The following is a 15345-nucleotide window of genomic DNA, read 5'->3' as shown; positions in this document are numbered from 1 at the left end:
TGGCTGGAGCAAGAGCAGGGCAGTGTCTGATTCTTCCCTCCCCAGGCACTCATGAGAAGTGCAACAGAAATCACTAGAGCACTTCAATTTAGAAAGTAAAACAGTGAACAAGAGTGTCATCAGAAGCTGGGGACACCTGGATGTGGTGCTCATACTGTGCAGTGTTTGCTGCAACTTTGCTCACTGTAACTTGAGTGTTGCCTCCAATGGATGGTGAATAAATGTCTGACAGCTCTTTAATACCTTTCCCTTCTTTGGGCCGTCTTGTAGGACCATTGGGGACCGCATTGGAGAAGCCAAGGCAAGTGGCAACCTCGGGAATACATTGAAAATACTGGGGCAGTTTGATGAAGCTGTCGTTTGTTGCCAGAGACACTTGGACATTTCTCAGGAGCAGGGAGACAAGGTAATTGCTTCATGGCATCCAGCAGGAAACATTTCCTATCTCTAAAATTAATCCACCTTCAAGCCCCAGCAAATGATGAGGTGGTGAAGGGAGGCTCTGGAAGGAGGTGGGGTGTGAGACTCTCCCTTCTGACTGCATCTGGTGCTGCTGGCAGGAGAAAATTCTTGGCAGTGAGGGTGGGAAGGGAGAATGAGGGCTCCCTGGCTTTGGCTGAGCATCTCTGCCCAGCGATGGAAAAGGGCCATGTTGGGGTGGGGAGAGCAATGCCTTGCTGCACCTTGATCTTCCTCCTTTTAGGTAGGTGAAGCCAGAGCACTCTATAACATAGGAAATGTTTACCATGCGAAGGGGAAGCATTTATCTTGGAACATGGCCCAAGACCCGGGCTACCTGCCTCAAGAAGTCAAGGAGACGCTACAGAAAGCTTCAGAATACTATGAGTAAGTATTCAAACATGGCCACCCCTTTGTGCTGCAGGGAACTGGCATCAGTCACCGATAAAATGCCGTTACCAAGTAGGAATATCCCTCCAACCATGAGGGGCCAAGGTATGCTAACAAATCCCTCTCAAGGAAGGCAAGAGAAGGACTGCATGCTTTTACACAGCTTGAGCTAAAACTTTTCCTAGTACTACCTCGATATAAGTCTTTGCAGCTTGACTTTGCACGCACAAAAGTTCAGCAGTCTGCTCCATCTCAGAGCCCTGTCTGGGAGGAGAGCTCCTGCAGCCCCTGCTGCTCTCTGCTGGCCTTGGTGAGAATGGATCCCTGTGCAGCTCTTGCTGTGCTCATGAACAGAGCTGCTTCATCCCAAAGGATGAGGCTTTTCCCCTTGAAGCCCTGCTCCCCTTGTAAGGGATCTGTAGTTCATCCTGCTCTAACATCCTTCCCTTTCTTAAACAGTTGCAAAGTTTGCTCTGGTATTCCGGCACAGGAAGGTTATTGGCCTAAAAGCCTTCTGGGCAATGGTTTTCTCCTCCTACGTCAGCTTTGTTTCAGTAACACAGCTGGTTTTTTAAATAGCCTTTTTATATGAAGAGAGAGCTAAGATCTTGCATTGGTCTCCTCATATCCATGGATGTGTTGGTGCTGATCTATGTCTCACCAGCCCTTCCCCAGTGAGTGATGCATGTTGCACAGCCTGTGATTAGATTTGTGGCAGCCGGGAGCTCTGTGCTTCTCTGTGTGTGCTGGGAAGAACCATAACAAGGGAAAGTGGATCTTCCCTGATCCCCAAGTTTGTTCCTGCCCCACTGGGGGTAATCTCTCTTCTCCGGTGCTTGTAGTAACTGTCGTGCTGCGGGGTGGCCCTGGGAGGACAAATACCTCTCTGCTTCCTTGCAGGAGGAACCTGTCCCTGGTGAAGGAGCTGGGGGACAGAGCTGCGCAGGGCCGTGCTTATGGCAACCTTGGCAACACCCAGTACCTGCTTGGCAACTTCAGCGAAGCCATCGCCTTCCACAAGGAGGTGGGAAAGGGCGTGGGGATCTTCCTGGGGGCTGGGAGTGCTGATAGGGAGCAGCCTTTCTTCTCATTGCCAGGAAGCTCTGAGGGGCACTGACTCCTGTGTGTGCATTGGCCCCTGCCCTGATGTGCTGCGCTGCCTCCCAGAGTGATGCCTTTCTGCATTCCTCATCAGCACCTGATGAGCAGCACGAGAGAAGGGTGCTGTTGGCTTGGAAACCAAAGGAGATTTCTAAGGGCAATTTGCAGCTGGGCCTAGGAAAGGCTTTTCTGTGCTTAATTTCTGTCAGTCTAAATTTTAATAAATGCAAGCCATGAATTTAATTAAGCCGCTGAAAGAGCTGCTGATCAGGAATAATTGTTGTTTGTAGAGCACAGCTACTTTCTGTGAAGCTTTACGGAGGGGTGAGACGACACAGTCCCTGCCCCAATTCAAACACATTCTCACTGAGATCTGACTGTTTCTTTCAAAGAGGAGGGTGCTGAGCACATCGGGCAGTCAGACCTTGCCAGAGCTGCTCTGGTTTTGTTTGAGAAGGTGATGGGGCAGCAGTGCTGTGGGAGAAGGTGCTTGAAAGGGGCAGGACAACTCTGCAGCCCCTTCTGCAGCCAGCAGGGCAGGCTGGGCTGGGAGTTGCAGGAGGATGCATCTCTGCTCCAGGTCCTTCCTGATGCTGAATTGCAAAAGTTGGAGAGATTTCCTGCTGCATCCAGCCCTGATATGCACATGCACCACTGCATTGCTGGATGTGAACTCTTGCAAAATGAGAAGTTAATCTCCCAGCAAAGTTGCTGTGTAACGGAAGCCTCGCAGTGGCCAGCCTGTACTCACTAATCTGTGTCTGCTGCAGCGCCTGGCTATTGCTAAGGAGTTTGGGGACAAAGCAGCAGAGCGGAGAGCGTACAGCAACCTGGGCAATGCACACATCTTCCTTGGGAGATTCGACATCTCTGCTGAATACTACAAGTAAGTGCCAGGAGCTGAGGCAGACTCGGGGTGGATGTTCCCTGCAAATCCCCAGAGGATTCATAGGCCCACGGGGAGGTGACAGGGGACCAGGTGGCTAACTGCCAGCTCCAAAGCCATGTACACCAGAGCTGTGACTGTCCTGTCACCCTGGGAGGTGCCTGCAATGACCAGCTCTTATCTCCACCTGTCCTGGACAGGAAAACGCTGCAGCTCTCCAGACAACTCAAAGACCAAGCGGTAGAAGCCCAGGCTTGCTACAGTCTCGGAAACACATATACGTTGCTTCAAGACTATGAAAAAGCCATTGAGTACCATCTGAAACACCTGGTGATAGCACAGGAGCTGGGAGACAGGTAAGGGAGTGCCTCTGGGGATGGCTGCTCTGCTCCGGCGGGCTCCGAGCACTGTCCTGTCTCGGCTGATCTATTGCTGTGCAGTGCTGGAGCTGAGGATGCTGTCCTTGCTCCTATCATCAGTCAGGGAAGTAAAAGTGATGCGGGTGAGACCTGCATCATCCCACTGAAACCCAGAGATCACGTCCTTACGGCTGTGCCTCCTTGTTCAGTGTCGCTTCTGTGAAGCTGGGTGTCCTCCACTAGATGGAGCAGACACACAAAAATGGGAGCGCCGCGGCGCTGTCAGGGCAATATCTGCTCGGGGAAGATCTAATTCCACCCAAGGGTGAATCATGCTGTGGGGGTGCAGCCTGTGGGCTCCTGCCTTTCTGGGAACACGCCCCGTGAGCAGAACGCATTGAACTGGGTGACAAGAAAAACGTTTCAATGCTGATCAACCCGCCCCAACCTCTGAGGAGGGAGTTGCAGTCACGCTGAACCTCCCCCCGCGCCCCCATGTGCTTTTTTTATCCCTTCACCCCCCACATCTGCACGTTTGCAGAGCTGAGCAGGCTGTGCTGAGCAGTCGGGCTGTGCGTGCTGGTGCAAGGAAGTGCTGGAACCAGAGGCACCTGCGTGCTGGGTGGGGGCTGCCCGGTGACGTGCTGGTATCCAGCAGGGGGATGTTGCATCCCTGCAGTGTTTTCCTCTTGCCGGATGATAGCTGTCCTCTTGACGCCTTGTGTATCCCTAGAGAGGAATCTTTGCAGTGCGGAGCAGATGGGAGCTCTCACTTCTGCTCTGATTGATGCTCGCGTATGACGTCAAACTGTGCTGGGTCCTTGCTACACCACCGAGCTTCTTGCTGCTGTGGGTACAGCCCCATTTCTGAAACTATTGCTTGTCTCCTGACCTTACTGACTTTAGTGTAAGAGGTGCACAGCTGCACAGTGCGTTTTGTTTTTCTTAGGAGGCTATTCTGTGGGTGAAAGCAGAGCTAGGAGGGCTGGCTCGAGGTGCCCCTGAGGAGGTTGTGAAAGGGCTGCTGTGCTGGGCTGTGATCTGCCCAGGATTTCTGTGGTCAACAGCTTCCTGTCTTGCAGGGTGGGAGAGGGAAGGGCCTGCTGGAGTCTCGGAAATGCCTACGTCTCCCTGGGGAGCCATGAACAAGCTTTGCACTTTGCAAGGAAGCATCTCGAAATCTCTCAAGAGGTAAGAGAAGCTAGTTCAGGTCAGAGGGAACCAGTCCTCCCTGGTGAGAGGATGACATTTTTTCTATCCAAACTTATTTTGCTGTAGTTCTTCTCTAGCTACAGCTGCTCTGTAAATTGCCTGCCTAGGTACTGCTTTGGTGCTGTCCTGCAGAACTTGGTTGGAAAATGTCCTTGTCATGGGAGGCTCCCGGGCTCCTGCCTTGTTGGGGCTGGTACATCTGCTGTACCTTGCTCTCACCTGATCCTCCTATGTGAGGAAGGACCTGGGGTCAAGTTCTCCAGCCTGCTGGCCAGGGTGCTGTGCACTCAATCTGCTGGTAGGACTCCTCCCACCCGAGCAGCAAGCTGTGAGATCCTGACTGCCAGGGGCCTTGTGGTTGCAGCTCTTTCTGCTTTCCTAATGGGTTGCTACCTGGCTAAGCAATGCCAGCATCCCTCCAGTGGCTGCAGGGGGTCAGGGGTTCCAGCTCTGCGTGGTAAACTCGAGCGTTGTGCAAATACAACTGATTGCTCACGCTGGATGAGTACAGCCTCATGCTAACCCTGTACCAATGCCATGCAGTGGGGCTCTGTGCACACAGCTGATTTCCACAGAAGTGCCTGCCTGGCTGCAGCTTTCCTGGTACAAAAACAGAAGGTGTTTGCAGGAGCCCTGCTGCACAGGCTCAGATGCACAAGAAGGCATTGTTTGCTTTCCAGTGTGTTATGTGGGAGTCAGCTGTGGCCCCTTTAGTGTTCCCCAGATGAAGAAACTGACCTTTTGGAGCACTAATTGAAATTGCTGTATGTAAGTGCTCTGTGTGTTCTCCTGTCTGTGAGGTTGGCTGAATGGCGGGGTAGGGCTGACATAGCAACCTAATGAAGTACTTAATTATACTTATCAGACCTGCAGAAGAAATATTGTTCTTTGGCCCTGAACATCTTGGGACAAATGAGCTTTTCCAGCTCCAGCCTGCCAGGATGGGCAGTGGGGGCTGTGCACCCCACACGGGGTGGTGGGTGGGATGGAGCGGGGTCCTGGGGCCTCGGGGGGTGCAGGAGGGCTGATGGTAGTGCTCTCCTCCTGATGTGGTTGTGATTGCAGTGTGTCAGGAATAGGTTACTCATGGCAGGTGGCAATAAACCCGCCCGTATCTTTAATTATAGAGCAGCCTAGAGGCCGTGTCCATTTGTGGGGAGGGCCTGCGTTAGCTTCTAGCAGCAAATGATTCTTGTAAAGCTAATTAACTTCGCCTTGGTTCCCAAGTTAGCTGCTTGTGCTGTCGTGGTGAGCGTCAGCACTGCCCGTCGAAAAACTTACTCAAGTTAAACCTTTGCCCACTGATATTTAAAACTCATTTCCCGTCACTCTTTCCCCCTCCTGCCTCAACGTACATCTGACGGTGACATTTGAATCCAAAGGAAATCTGTTCCAAGTAACCACACGGGAAGCTGCTGCGAGGTGATCCGAGGCTGCTGCAGAATCCCTTCTGAAGCAGCTGGAGGGGAGCATAGTGCCTGGAAGTCCTGGAGGCTGCCCCAGCTCTCAGGAGCTGCTCAGCACTGCCTTCCTCATGCCTGTGCATGGCAGGGGATGCTGGGGGAGCGAGGACAGCCGAGCTGAGGGCACAGAACCTCTGCTATGGCATGTGGGACAGGTGCCCTGACCGTTATCCTGATAGCGATGGGGCCCTGGAGAGAATCTGGAGTGAATGGAAATCAGGAGAGTACTTAATAGAGCATCAAGGACTGTGTGACCTAACCAAGACGTGGTAATTTCTCTGGAGATGATGTCAACAGCAAATCTCTTGTAATTGGCAGGGGATTTATGCCTGATGATAAGCTGTTTGATCTGCCTCCCTTTACTAGCGCTCAGGGCTTTGTCATAAATAATGTGGGGATTTATGATTCTGCTCTAGGACGATTCACGCCGCGGTCTATCTCAGAGGACCACAAAAGAGCTGTTGCGAGGCTTTTAATGGGGACTCGAGCTTCTCCAAGGGAGCAGCCAAGGTCTCCCTGTAACAGGCGGCTGTTTCTCTAAAGATTAGCAGCTGCTTCTGAGTGACCTCTCAGTGCTTGCTGGTGATGCGCAGCGCAGTCGTTTTTGTGCCTGGTTAACCTTTGAGGCATGCCCAGCTGCATGTCCTCTGTGTCCCTGTTTTAAGTAGCATGAGCCCCTGGAAAGATCTATTCCTGAATATCCAACATCAGCTCCTTCAGGCTGGAGAGAGACAAGGATTTTTTGGGGGGAAAAAAAATAAAAAACAAGAATTCGAATTGTCTCCATTCTAGTGTTAAGCCAGGAGTGGAATGGAAATCTCAGTTTTCCCTCCCTCCATCCCTGCCATCCATCATGCAGGTGAAATGTGCTCAGTCAATTCAGAAGGGCACAAGCAGCATGGCACCGTGTGAATGCATCCACATCCTGGAGCCCTGTGCAGGTAGATCACTAGATCCCTCCTGGTCTCACATCCCCAGGGCTCTGAGTGGAGGGGTTCTGGAATATTCCAGCAAATACCCAGTCCCTGAGGGTCTGGTGTTAAAAAGTTGGGAGCGGGGGATGGTATCTCAGGATGCCTCCCCTCTTCTGGATGGCCGTGTGTTTGCCGTGGTACGGGCCTGGCAGTCCTTTGCTAGGGGCTGCTGGCTTATAGCATGCTGCTTTTTAACCAGTGCCTTGTTGGTTTCGCCTGCAGATTGGGGACCGGACCGGTGAGCTGACGGCACAGGTGAACATGGCTCAGCTCAGGGCAGCCCTCGGCTTGGGCCCTGGTGATGAGGACGTGGGCATGGCTCGTCCTTACTCTGGCTACGAGGCGCAAGGTGAGTGTCTGGGCACCTCCGTGGGGCCACGTGAGAGGTGTGGGATGGTGCATGGGGAGCTGGGGATGTGTGCAAGCGCGTGATGTAAGGGCAAATATGAATACCAGAAAGGAGACTGCCGTAAGCTGGCAGGAAGAAGATGAGAGCAAAGAGCATGTTGTTTTACAGCAGAATCATTCATTATTGCATAAGGTTGGTGTGAAATCCTTGCTCTGACCAAGGCTCATGAGCAACATCTTGCTACCTGCTCCTGCTCTGTGTTTGCCATAAGCTGTGAGGACGGGGAAGGATCCACCCCAAAGAGGGCACAGAGTGAGTTAATAGAATTAATCTGCATTGGGAATGAAGTTCCACACGCCAAGCAGCAAACCAGCTTTTGTCTCTTGTAGAGCTCTGCAGCTCACTGTTAGCTGATGTGACTGATAGAGAGAGCTTTCAAAAGGTGACTGGCAGGGATTTTTGGCTGCTGTCATCCTGATTAGCACCTAAGGAATGAGACTGCAGCAGGAGCTGAAGGCAGGTTGTGAGCATCAGTACATGGGGCGCTGCTCCCACCTGCGGTGATGCTGAAGCTGGAAGCAAAGGTGCTACAAGACTTGGTGATGGCACACGAAATGGCTCCGTTCACTGCTCTGGGCCATCCTGCCCCTGCTGCCCAGTGAGGATGAGTCCTCACACTGCCAGCCTGACACGTCCCCAGCTTGGGCACCATCTGCCTGGCCTGCAGCTGCCACCACGGGTGGCTGGCATGGAAGCTGGTTGCTCTGTAGCTATGGGCAGGTTTATTAATTCAGGCAGATGAAGTCGCAACCCAGGAGGTGCAGGCTGATTAAATATGACCTTGTTAGTGCAGACGCTTTCGGAGACGATGTGTTCTTTTTCCTGTTGGGAGAGCTGGCTCAGGGAAGGTGACGCTCTGCTGGAGGCATGGTGCTGAGGGAGGGAGGCAGGCTGCAAGTGTTTGCTCTGTGTATTGATCTTGAAGGTGTAGCTGCTGTGTCAGTGCTAAAGCTTTTCCTGAGAAATGGAGCTGGGAGGGAGGGAGCCAGCCAGCGTTCCTTGCCATCCTCCAGAAGAGCAGGGCTGGAATCAGAGGTGGGGAAAGCTGTGTGCTCCAGCCCAGGTGAGACAGAGCCGAGCTTCAGGTTGGCTTCTGAGCAGTCTCTGCCTTTTGATGTTGCGGTGAGGAGAGCCTGCTTTTTGTTTTTCCCTTCAGATTATTTTCACAGCTTAAGGCTATAAAATGACTGCATATTCATAAGGATGCTAAGATCGTTGGGTAGGGCGGGCGTGCTATAAAGCACACGAATTCCACCAACCAGGTAGGATAAAGTTTCATAGCAAATCTCAGTTCTGGGGAAATCTGTGCAGCTGAGAAGCCCTGAGCCAGAGCATTGGGCTGCCATGTCTGTCACAGGTCTCTTGCTTCCAAGTCTTGGGTCTGCCCTTCACTGGGGGCCCAGGGAGGGTGAAGGAGTGTCTGGTGTTTTCCTCTGCTGTTCTGGCTCCTCTTGCTGAGCTCTTTGTGATTTAATTAATGTTCTGAGAGCAATTGGACGTCAGAAGACAAAGCTGGAGGCCAGGGAAGTGGGACAGTGCTACAAAAGTCTTGTGAAAGCAACGACCTTGTCAAGAAACGCAAACACGCGGAGCTTAGAGCAACAAACTGAGAGGAGCTGGGGAGTAGCTAAAACATGAGGCAAACAAACAGGGGTTGCATCTGCTTCTCCAAATGCTGAATACGTGGCCCTGAGAAGTGCTCTTGCCCTCTTTCACGTACTGCAAGTAAAGAATTGAGTACTGATAGGATTTTGCTGTTGGAGAGAAGAGAACTTGCTGTGTCTGTGAGGGATTTGTGCTGTAGAGGTCAAGGTCAGCCTGAAGAGTGAGAAGTGCCGCCCTATGGGTCTGGCTGCCAGCTCTGCCCCCCGCATTGCTGCTCTGCAGGCTGTGAGCTGTGCCCGGTGAACCAGGAGTGCTCCACCCAACCCCTGTGCTCGAGCATCCTGCTGGCAGTGCCACCAGGGCTAGCTCGTGTCCCCTGTGCACTGAGCACGGCCTGGCAGTGTTCCTCTTGGCAGCTCCCTGCTCTGGGGGCTGGCACAGGCTGCCTGCTGGCTGTAGGGAAGGGGCTCGTTGCTGCAGAAGGCAGAGAGCAGCCCCAGCCAGGCAGTGAGTGCAGCAGGGTTCTCAGTGTTGCTCCAAAGGGAGAACTGACTCTGGACCGCTTTTCCTCCATGCTCAGCAGTGTGTCAGCATCAGCTGTCATCTGAAGGCAGCAGCAGTGTTAGGAGACACTGAGCAACACCTCTGCTGGCAGCTGGTGTGGGTGGGAGGATGCGGGTGTTCCAGGAGGTGTTGGCATGTAGCTGCTTTCAGAGTTCCTGGCATGGTTTCTGTGCTGTTTGCAGTACGCAGCTGCTGCTGCCCAACTGTGCTCAGCAAGCTCTGAGGGCAGGGAAGGGCCCAGCTGTGAGCCAGGCTTCCCCTGCTCTGCCCATCCTCTGCTGAAAGAAAGGGTGGGCACAAGGCTGCTCTGATGGGTTGCACCTGGGTTTCAGGAGCCTCTGTGCTCCCTGTGTGATGAGCTTCAGGTGGTGTAGAGGTGAGCAGCCTGGGCAGGCACAAACCGTCTCCCTCCTGGACAGTGACCAGATCTGTGTGGCTTTGAGTGTGGGTCTTTTCATCCTCAGTGCAATTTTGAGCTTCTTCACAAGAATCTTTGAACCCTTGGATAAATTGGGGATCGAAAAAAAAAATCTGCTTTCATGTTCCCCAGCCAGTTTGTTTGCTTGCTTGCTTTAAATATCTTTGAAGTATCTAAGAAGCATTTAGGGCTGCTGAAATGGGTTGGTCAGCCCAGCCTTGTGCTGGTGCAGAGCAGGAAGGAGGCAGCACTGCTCTCCTATGCCTCGGGCTCGATGCTGTGCCACAACCTTCCTTCTCCATGAGTTGCTCAGCCCTGCTGTGAGGCACTGTGCTGGGGGAAAGCCAGCTGTGGCTCCCTGAGGCAGAATGCAGGGTGGCCAGGAAGGTGCTGGGTTTTTTTTGTGCTCAGACAGCTAGCTGCTTGGTGGAGCCTTAGCTGGTGAGCTCAAGTTTGTGCTTGGTCTGCTCCAGGGTGTGGATGCTGACTCCTACCAAGGCAGCTGCAGGAAGGTGTCTGGAAGGCTGAGTGCTGTGGTGGTCCTTGGGGTGATGCTTAAGGGAGCAGGGACAATGGGAGTGCTGCCTGAACGGGGAAGGGGAGCTCTAGGATGGAGACTTAGGATGTCGGAAGGATGCCCCTTCGTTATCTTTGTGACGAGTCTTTTCTAATTTCTCTGAGTAACCTCTGCTGCTACAGTTGCTAAATCACTCCAGAAGCACAGATGGGGGGTGATGAACCTCTGAGTCATCTGGAATTAAATCGAGTTATTTAGCACTCAACTCAGACTGTCCCAGCATTAGCTTTGTGGAGTCTGACAAAGGAGTCTTCCTGAAGTTTGAGTAGCATTTAGTTCTCTCGTCTTTGATCATGAGCCTCCTTCCCAGTGTCAGTGGTAAGTGCAGCTTTGGTGTTAAGTTCGGTGTTCAGACTTCTCAGCTCAGAGCAGGGGAAATGCTTCAGGCCTGGAGGAGAGGATGTTGTGCTAATGAAACTCAGGTGCTTGTTTCATCTTGGTGCCAGGGGAGGCAGGGAAGGAGGAGCAAGGAAGGAGCCTGTTCTTGGCTCCTTCGGCAGAAGAGGTACAACGTGGCCTTTGGCAAAGCCATCTGTTAAATCAAGGGACCTCTTGTTGTGGGAGAGCAACTTCATGGAAGTGCTCAGCTCCTTTCAGCAGCCCAGCTGGGAGCCCAGAGTCCCCTCTGGCGGCTGTTCCAGGCCTGGTGTGCCTGCTTCCAGCAGCACAGTTCCGCAGGCAGTTTTCTTTGGTAGCCAACACGTAGGAAATAGCTCTGGTTATGAAAACTTCGTCTGACAGCACAGCGTTACCTTTAGGAACGGGACACCTCTGCTTGGTTCTACTTGCAGCACAGCAAGAAAGTTCTTCCTCACCCAACTAGAATTACTTCTCATCTTTAAAGGTCTTTGCATGCGTGACTGTGGTCTGCTTTAGCACTTCACTAGGCAGGGCAAGGCCGGAGCCTCTGGCCCCTCAGGCAGCAGAGCTTTGCTTAGCACAGAGACCTGGGAGCTTGTTGAGACAACCTATGTGAATTCCAGTGTGTCCTAGTAGATGGAAAGTGCTGCAGGCTGGTGGCTGATGCATGAAAACAAACAGGAGGGGAGGGATGAAGGATGCTGCCCCTCTTTCTGTAGGATTTTGTGGTTTTTGATCACTGCATGTCTCCAGTGTGCATCGTTCTCTCTCTTGCCCTCACTGAGTCAGCCTGTAGGACGCAGCTGCTGTAATTGAGCTTGTTTGGCTGCTGGAGGTGTTGCCTGTGTTAATTACCGTGTGTCACTTTCTAGCTCAAACTCAGTTCCTTTCTGATCTCTGCTTGTTCAGTGTGAGCTGGGAAGGTGAGATTAGAGGTCATGAGGCTCTGCTACGTACTGGCAGAGAAAGTCTTGCTCTTAAGAGAAAACCAGGTGTTCTTGCCAAGCCTATCCTGGCTGGTCTTGAATTGGCCCTGAGGTTACATGCCTCATCCCAGCCTGCTCCACCCAGTTCAGTTTATCTCCCAGAAGATCCTCCTGTCCCCACAACGCTTAATCTGTGAAGCATTGCCTGGGGGAGGCCATGGTTACACAAGGCCTCCTCTGGCAGGCTCCAAGCTTCCCACAAGCTCCAAGGCTTGTATTCGACTTCGTTAGGTGATGTGTCGTTAGGTGCACAGTGTGTCCTGTATCCTGCAAATACAAACAGAGATGCTTTGTTATTTGGCCTGAATTGCCAATGCTTTCTTTGCAAAAATCCACATTCCAGCCGCACTCAGAAGATAAATGCCCATTGCAGATGGGTGTGTGGGGGGAACTGCAATCAGAGACGTGCTCAATGCGACAGCAATCAGTAAGAGTTTGTAAGGCTGTGAGACGTAGGATCGCCTTATTCTCAGAGCTTGCAGCTTTCCTGAGCTGCACTCAGTGCCATGGAGCTCCTGGGTGCCACGTAGATGTGCAGCGTTGCTGCCACGTGGTTGTTCAGCTGTCACATGGGATCCTGGAGGATGCAAGGCTTGGGTGCCACATACGTAAAGAGTCTTCTGCCAATTCAGGCGGATGAGCATCCTGATTCAAAAGTAACTACTTCTTGTTAGTGCCCATTGTATATACATATGCGTTTTTATAATGGAACAGTTTTGCCTTAGGGGGGAAAAAAAAGCCACTGTAAAACTGTTATTCTGGAGAAGGTTTTTGTAGTGCTCAGGATCTTGTCTGGAGGGTTGATATTTGCTCAGCTGTGTGCTGGTCTGCGTGCCAATGAATACAGCACAGCAGAGCAAACACCGGAGCCCGATCTTCCCAGCAGAAGAGGTTTTGTTCCTGTCCCTTGGCTTCCAGCTTTGCTACAGAGGGTTGAGAATGCAGGACCTTGCGTGGGTCTAAAGCATTTCTGAGGAAGTCTGATGTGACAGCGTGCTGGAAGTGACCTTCCTGCTGCTTTCTCTGGCTCTTAGCTGTGGGTTGACTTTGTCCTTTTTGTGTCCTTTCTCTTGCAAGCCGTACGTGCTCATGGCTTTTGTCTGAACTACAGAGCCCTCACGTAGCTGGTAGGGAGGAAAGGGTTGTTTAAGCCATCTCGCCATGTCTTCAGCCATGGAAGAGGCCAGAAATGTTGGGATTTCCCAGGTCCTTTCCAATGCAGAAGGTGGGTGGATGAGCAGATGCTCCTTCCATAGACCCGACACACAAAATCTTGGTGCCAGCATTTTATGGCTCAGTCATTGTAAATAACTGATACTATTTGCTTTCTCTATTTAGAGGAAAGCATTGTTCTATCCCAGTTACATCAACTGGGAAAACAAATACCAGCATTAATCATGCAAGTGCTGGCACTAATAGAGGTCAAGTGGATTTATAGTACCAGAACCCATTATGTGTTTGAAGACTAATTAAAGCCCTAAATGAGATGCTTGTTCTGCTGGATGCTTTTTTATTTTTTTCCTCTTCTTTCCTCTCTGAAGAGTGCTGGCTGCAATAATGGAGCACCAGCTCAATGGAGATGTCCTGATTAGATGTCAGCAGTGTAAGATTTGAGATGCTCTGTGTGCATTGAGATTGCTGGATTGTATCTCTGCAGTCGTGGCAGGGTTTATGGAGCTGTGTCTCTCCCCAGTGTGCCTGAAGGACAAGCTGGTATCTCAGAGAGAAATGGCCTTTTCAAGTGCTTATGCTGAGATTTGTGCTCTGTGGGGTAACTGCTGCCCCTGTGCTGCCATGGGGCCATGTCCCTGACTTCTGTGTGTGCTGCTCAGCTGTGAGAGCCAGAGGGAGAGGGGGAACAGTGCTGGCCATGTAACCTTTCCCCAGCCATCTTCTGTGGAGTTCACTGTCAGCTTTAATTCTGGTACAGCCACCCAGAGGGAGACAGCGCGTTCCAGGCCTGCAAATAGAACTGTCGGTCGCTCTGTGCTGGGGAGCTCGTTCTGTCTATGGAGGAGACATCTCTCCAGGCTGGGGAGGGGGGGAGCCTAGGAGTCCTCAAAGCACACGTCAACTTGATGAGAGCTCCTGGCAGGGCTCCCTGAGCTGCTGCTACACATGTTGTGCTTGATCTTGTCAACACTGCGCTCTCAGGAGTGCCAGCAGGATACAGGGACTGCCCCTGCATGAGCAGAACTGCCTGCTCTGTCTGCCTGGCTTTACCCTACTGCAAATCTGTGTGGGGTGATCTATGGCTGTTCTGTGATAAAACACTTCCTTGAGTTCTCTGTGGCTATGTCTTGCATGGCAGCAAGGTACTGTGAGAGAATTGTTGCTGTGTGAGCGTGTCTCCTTGGGAGGAACCCAGCTGGTCCTCCCAGTGCCTCGTTGCACAAGAGGGGCTGGAGCTCCATGGAGTGATGGGCTGAGCTGGCACTATTGGAGGCAATGGCTTTTGCAGAAGAGGTTGATGTGATCTTTCCCCTAAATGTGATGACGAAGCCCTAGAAATCCTAAAGAACACGGAGTTGCCCTACAACATTCAGCTTGAAAAGCCTGAGGACAGCAAGGGCTGTGTGCTAGTCAACTTCTGGCTATGAGAAACAATTGGAAATAAAGCATCCTGTGTCTGTCATCATGGGTAGCACAAGGATGGGGGTCTCCCCATCTCTGCAGAGTGTGGATGTGAGAAAGAAGAAAGGTCTGAAGGTGAATAAACCGGGTTAGTCTCCCAAAGACAGAAAAGTAGGGAATAGTTGTGAGATGAGGGATGCGAGGTAGCTAGGAGAAGGAAGGGTGTCTCAGTAACATCCCCTTGCTCTCTCCAGTCAGCTGCCCCTGGGGTTCACTGCTCCCTCCCAGGTGGGGAGGAGCTGCTTCCAGTTTTAAAACAGGAATGTGGAAACCGTTAAACGCCCCGGGAACCAAACTGCAAGAGCAAAAAACAAATGTGAAAAAAGAAACCCAACCTCCTTGCTTCAGTGTTGAGATCACAGGGTGTGTGTGTGTGTGTGCGGGGGGGGGGGGGAAGAAAATTTAAAAAGTAACAACACCCCTGAACGCTGAGAAGGACAACATCCGAGGAGCTGCAGGAAAACAAGCCATGAATGCAGGCAGTCAGCGGCCGCGCTCAGCTGATGTTCACAAGAAGGTTTCAGCGCGTTCTTATTAGAGACCTCAGCAAACCTTAAAGACAGAGCGAGCATTTAGAAATGCCCCTGAGGTTTTCGGTTACTCTGCAGTTGGCTTGGTAAACACGCCAATAAATACTGGAGAGAGAAGAGAAAACCTTACAGAGGAACAGACGCGGGTTTTCAGCTGCTCAGTCCGCTGTGTCCACCACTGTTGGTCGGTGCTGGGGAGGAGGAGGCGGATGGGGACGTCTGCACGGCGTTAGGGCTGTGGGTAGTGCTGGGAGAAGGGACTTTGGAGGAGGTTGGGGCAGTGCACCCGATCTGGAGCCATCTGGGGAACGTCCTGCCTGGGGACAGCGAGCTGATGGGACCGCTCCTGTTACGGCATGCTTGTGAGTATGGGATTCTCTGTTCTCATGAAAATGGGTGTGCACAGGCTCTGGAGTGA

The 15345-nt window shown here is 52.1% G+C and overlaps 1 protein-coding gene across 5 annotated transcripts in view; it reads left to right on the top strand.

Annotated features, from left to right (window-relative positions):
• The window catches only part of GPSM1 (G protein signaling modulator 1), a 51094-nt gene that overhangs the window by 15873 nt on the left and 19876 nt on the right, over positions 1-15345 (top strand). For 3 of the 5 annotated variants that reach the window (XM_021413806.1, XM_021413805.1, XM_021413807.1), the window contains exons 3-9: positions 271-406; positions 704-846; positions 1750-1873; positions 2721-2836; positions 3037-3192; positions 4278-4386; positions 7067-7193. In XM_021413806.1, coding sequence (XP_021269481.1) covers positions 271-406; positions 704-846; positions 1750-1873; positions 2721-2836; positions 3037-3192; positions 4278-4386; positions 7067-7193 — 911 coding nt within the window. Of the gene's footprint in view, positions 1-270; positions 407-703; positions 847-1749; positions 1874-2720; positions 2837-3036; positions 3193-4277; positions 4387-6317; positions 6812-7066; positions 7194-10716; positions 10736-15345 lie in introns of those variants that run through there. The other 2 variants (XM_021413808.1, XM_021413809.1) reach the window with 2 other exon arrangements.

Source organism: Numida meleagris, chromosome 16 (assembly GCF_002078875.1).
Source record: "Numida meleagris isolate 19003 breed g44 Domestic line chromosome 16, NumMel1.0, whole genome shotgun sequence".
Taxonomy (NCBI): Eukaryota; Metazoa; Chordata; class Aves; order Galliformes; family Numididae; genus Numida; species Numida meleagris.
Note: the sequence above shows the minus strand (reverse complement) of the source record. Positions and strands in the feature narration are given on the sequence as shown.